The 5181-nt window shown below is 34.2% G+C and overlaps 1 protein-coding gene across 1 annotated transcript; it reads right to left on the reverse strand.

The window, feature by feature from the left end:
* Positions 1–1846: 1846 nt before the first annotated feature.
* On the reverse strand, positions 1847–3658 carry LOC110874527 (transcription factor LAF1). The gene is made up of 3 exons (XM_022123125.2): positions 3453–3658; positions 3248–3377; positions 1847–2446 (listed from the first exon to the last, which is right to left on the reverse strand). Exons 1-3 carry the CDS (start codon positions 3586–3588, stop codon positions 1939–1941), a joined length of 774 nt encoding a protein of 257 aa, XP_021978817.1. The 5' UTR covers positions 3589–3658; the 3' UTR covers positions 1847–1938.
* Positions 3659–5181: the final 1523 nt, after the last annotated feature.

Consider the following 5181-nt stretch of genomic DNA (forward strand, 5'->3'; position numbering starts at 1 on the left):
TGAATACTGAGTTACAAATACAAGAAATATATTTATATTAGCCTATTAGGATTTAACCCTTTACTAAACTTGCTAAACAAGATAGTAGGTAAAGTGGGCCCATTAGGGTAGGATCGATGGAAATCTTTCCCTTCTTCTCTCTAATTCTAAGCTAGGCATAATGGGCGGATGACAACATATTGCGATGCCAATATATTTCTAAAACAATTTCGGCTCTCAATGTTTATTAAAACATTTTGCTTTGGTTTATAGCAAATCACTTTCTAAGATAAAATGAAGCAACGAGTGGCCGGTATACCTTATCATTATAATAGTGTACTAAGAATAATTAAGTGCTTATTATAGATGTCCCTTTGCCCTTTTGAATAGTAACCAAATGTTTTCGAAATAGGCACCTTTACGAAAAGTCACAATTGCTCATAGGAAACCAAGAACCGAAAGGCAAAGACCCACCCTTTGATCCATAACCTTTTGACACCTTAATCCTTAGTAAGTTTGACGTATTCGAATCAGATTCTTCCATCGAACCAACCTGACATGGATCACTCGAACCTTCACGATCCTTGAATCATGCCTCATGGATTTCTTCAAGTGTTTGATATTGGGAACTAGCTATATGTTTCTTTATTTTAATTTTCGTAATATTCAATCTAAAAAGCTACGCAGTTGTTTTTGTTATTTTGAAAATATTCTCAATATGAGCACAAAGTAACACTTAGGCTGATCTAATTTGTGCAATTGGGCTTCTGGTCCAATGCATGGGAGTGATGGTAAGAGCTTGCGTTCTATAAGGTCTCAGGTTTAAACCTGACTTAAGTGAAGTTTTATCACAGTGGTGGGTTTCCTCCTTGATAGTGTGCTTCGGTTAGTCAGTCCTAGAACGTCCAAATCAATATGGAAGATTGACATCCCGTCTTCGGAAGGCTCACTCAGATATTGGAGGTAATTTAAAACGCGGTTTTAAAAAATAAGGCTCTTTATCTTTGTTGCTTGGAGAGAAATATACTGAAGGTCTCTTAATAAACAATTTCTCGTTTGTCTAACTCTTAGGATGCCGACATGCGTCTACATCTTTATCTCATCTTAACTCTTTTAATTCTATCATTTATTATCATTACATTGTTAAGAGGACAACCAGACATAAAATAGGAGATAATTGAATATTGCGAATACGAAATTCTCATAATTACAAGGAAGATGAAATGGGCATTTATATTTTTAACTCGTCTAAAAAGATTAAAATCAACTCCAAATAAAGATGGTCGCCTAGATTGTCGATTTTTTTTTTGCAAAATGGGGCGTCGATCTTTTGCATGCATCATAACAAGGTAACTTTTTGCCTATATTTCACAAACATTGAGAGGTTACCCATGTACACAAACATTGAGAGGTTTCCTTGGTAGGGGCAATAACACCCACGTGAAACAAACTCTAAGAAACTATCATGTTGTGATGCATGCAATGAATGGGTACCCATCTATAGAAGCAAAATCCTAGATAGACATTTGAAATCCAAAAATCCAACCTTATAAGGTATGGTGTCTTTCTTGTTGAGGTGTACAAAACCGATTTTTTCCCAAATTGGTTCCCAAGTGGAAAAGGATTGGTTCGGGTTCAGAACCTGTTTGGATCGGGTTAACCCAACTACAAACTGACCATTCGGTTCCTAACCGGATCCACCAAAATTGGTTTCTGAACTAGAACTAGTTTTTTTTCACACCTCTACTTTCTTGTATTTTAATGATGCGATTGTTTATTTGCAACAAAACCGTATTAGACTGTTTAGAGAGTCACTAAACAAAATGGAATGCAAAATAAAATGATATTTTATTACTTATTGCAACAATATATAATGGTCCAACTTCAAAGGCCGGTTAACAACTCAATGCTTCATGGACCTCAAAATCCATAAAGAACAAAGCCTGGCTCCAACCATAGTTATAAAGATCTTGAACTAGATTGGCTTGGGGTTGTTGAAGCCGAGTATAAGTCATCCCAATTATACATATTTACATCATTAAGATTCAAATATGAATATATATTTTCTTCAATTATCAAATCATTAAGGTCACTTTCCATATCTACCTCATTGCTAAGGTTCAGATTACTCACTCTTGATCCCTCTTTTATAGTTGTTCCTTGAGAGCTCCAAGGAGGATATATTACATCCACATCCCCGGAAACTGATAATTCATCGGAATTATCAATCGCCGGTGAAATCCAGTCAGCAAATAGAATCTTTGGCTGGATTTTACCGGCGGTTGACAAATTGTCCATGTGTGGAGATGACTCGGGGCTCGAAGTAACTGATTTCAAAGAAGAAACAGAAGAGGAATCTTCATTCGATGTGTCTGATTTGACAAGTTTCTTTTTTAAATAAGAATGCCAATGATTCTTTATCTCATTATCACTCCTTCCTGGCAAGTGCCGCGACATCTGAGACCACCTAATTAGAAATTTGAACAATGTTTGTGCGTTAGTTTATCTAATTTACTTGGGTAATAAAATTATATAAAAATAAAAATAGTAATTAAGAAATGTATGTCGGAATTCCAAATAGTAATTGTTTTTAACAAACTAACATATAACCGATACATGATTGGTAACAACTGGTCACATATCTAGTGAATATTGGGCCGGGTATGGGCTTGGGATTTACCCTTAATATCTGTCTCATTACAATCCCTAGCCTTGTTGGTTACCTTCTTATGGGTGAAACCAAAGATGATTACCCAAAACATAAATCAAACCATATTTGTTAAAAGTCATCGCCTCTTGTGCCTAGGCCCAATTTCCTAGCTAGGCGAGGCAATTGCGCCTTACGTTAAGGCAATTGCGCTTTAATTCTCCAGGGATGGTTCATGCATAGATTCTGGCGAGATTCCTAGATTACTGAGAGTTTTCGGCCAAATTCTCTAAATTCTGGCAAGATTCTAGCTATATTTCTACTTTTATCTAACGAAATTACTTTTCTACACTAATAAACTAGCATTTTATAATTTTTAGTAATAAATAGACGATATTAAATGTTGTATAATAGCTTTAGTTTATTTTATTTGAAGTATAGTATTAATTAAAAATATTTTAAGTTTTTTTGTTGTACGCTTTTTTTTCTCAGGCCTGCGCTTTTTTTGCGCCTCACGCCTAGGCCCCAGGCGAGGCCTATGCGCCTTGAGTGCGCCTAACGCCTTTAATAACTATGAATCAAACACTAAAAAAGTCCACTCTTGGTGTGTGCTTAGCTTACTTATTGCCTAAAGTGCTGTGAAGAGTCAGGATGATCTGGTCCTCATGTGCAGTGAACATTCCTCGCTTTAATCCTGGCCGTAGATAGTTAGTCCATCTTAGCCTGCAACTCTTTCCATTCCGTTGCAATCCTATGAAGACAAATGCCAAAGTCAACTCCAAGTTGGTATCTTTAAATAATTATAAGCAGTTTGATATTAACTTACCAGCATTAATGGGGACAGAACTCCAGCAGCCAAGACCATGGTTAAGGATGTAATCTCTTAGTTTTTCATCTTCATCAGGTGACCATAGACCCTTTTTGTGGTTTGGAATTAGGTTCACTGATGACTTGCACTTCATTTGACAAACAAGAAACTTTTCAATATGTCAAATGAAATTTTGGTGCAAGAAAAATGGGGTATCAAGTGATAGGAGTGAGGCTTGCAAATGTAATCCTAAAGTTTGTGTATATATACATAGATACCACACACACACACACACATATATATATATATTAGAAATGGTAAAAACAACTATACCATAGTTGGAAAAATAAATAAATTGTTGACTTCAGTTTAATACGTTATAGGTCAGTAAGTCACCCCCTTTCATAGAATAATGAATTGGTCCTGACTCCAGCATAACACTATAGAAGGGTTTTTTTCTAGAGCTAATTGCATACAAACTTAACCATTTTTTAGATTTCTATCTCAGATAACACCATTTTTTATGCAAGAAATACTATGGAAGTTTCAAAAAATCTAATTAAGGTAATCTTGCAATATTAGTTCATCAGTTTCTAAGTGTCAAGACAATGCCACATCAAAAGAACCGAATACCGATCATTATCATGTTGATAGGATATATAATATGTTTTGGTTACCTTAAATCGAAAATATTAAAATTTTCAGGGTTTCTTTCAGTATTTTATGATAGTTTAATTGTTTTTATAACGCGTAAAGTGCGTAAAGGAATGACTATAGGACGTTGAAGTTAGAAGATATAATCCATATTTTCCCCGATAATGTTTTTTATTAGTTGAAAAATTCATCTACACAAAGACCAAATCAATGCGTTTATATACATACATACCATCCCTTGGCGAATGGCCAAGATGGTGTGCATGACTCTTCAATGGAGACAAGGTTAACAAAACTAATCTAAGACTTTTGATTAACCTATGTGAATTATACTGACCACTAAATTAACATATAAATATATATAGGATTCACACTTACCTAAGACTTGCATACAATTTCAAAATGTGAAATAATCAGATCCATGACTAATTAAACTGGGCATTATTACCAAACATCCTCTGAAAGATTAATATGCTGGTGAATCAAGAGTTTTTTATGGATCATTTTCTGGGAAACATTAGAATAACACATAGTAAGTAATCTACTGCATTGGCAGGTGCAACGTGTTAAAGATAGATCAGAATCATAATGATATATATAGACTATGTTTGCTAGAAAGGGATATCTAGTTATGTCATTTGCTACATCAGTTTTGACTAGACCAATATTTGTTTTTGTTTTTTCTGGATCTACAAGCAGAAAAATGGAAATCTAAGCCAGGATAAGGACAGAAAAGATGCATGTTGTAAAAAATATGAACATAAGCATGCCATAACTCATGTCATGCTCATTTTGTTAATACCTCATGACCCACATAAAACTACAAAAATAGGCCTTTAATGCCAGCAAAGGGCTTTTTTGTCCTTAATCTCCTATTAACTATCAAAGAAAAAAGCCTATTTTAAACCACAAATTAAAAATAATAGCAACAGTGTAAGGTCACTTGGATTCAGAAACGAATTAGGTTATAAATCATTAATAAAATTATAATTTAAATACATGTACATTATATAAAGATATACAATATATAAGGAAACTCAAAAGATAAAAAATAATAATTATTAAAGCTAGTAACTTTTCTAACTAATGGTGT

Source organism: Helianthus annuus, chromosome 9, assembly GCF_002127325.2.
Source record: "Helianthus annuus cultivar XRQ/B chromosome 9, HanXRQr2.0-SUNRISE, whole genome shotgun sequence".
Classification (NCBI taxonomy): Eukaryota; Viridiplantae; Streptophyta; class Magnoliopsida; order Asterales; family Asteraceae; genus Helianthus; species Helianthus annuus.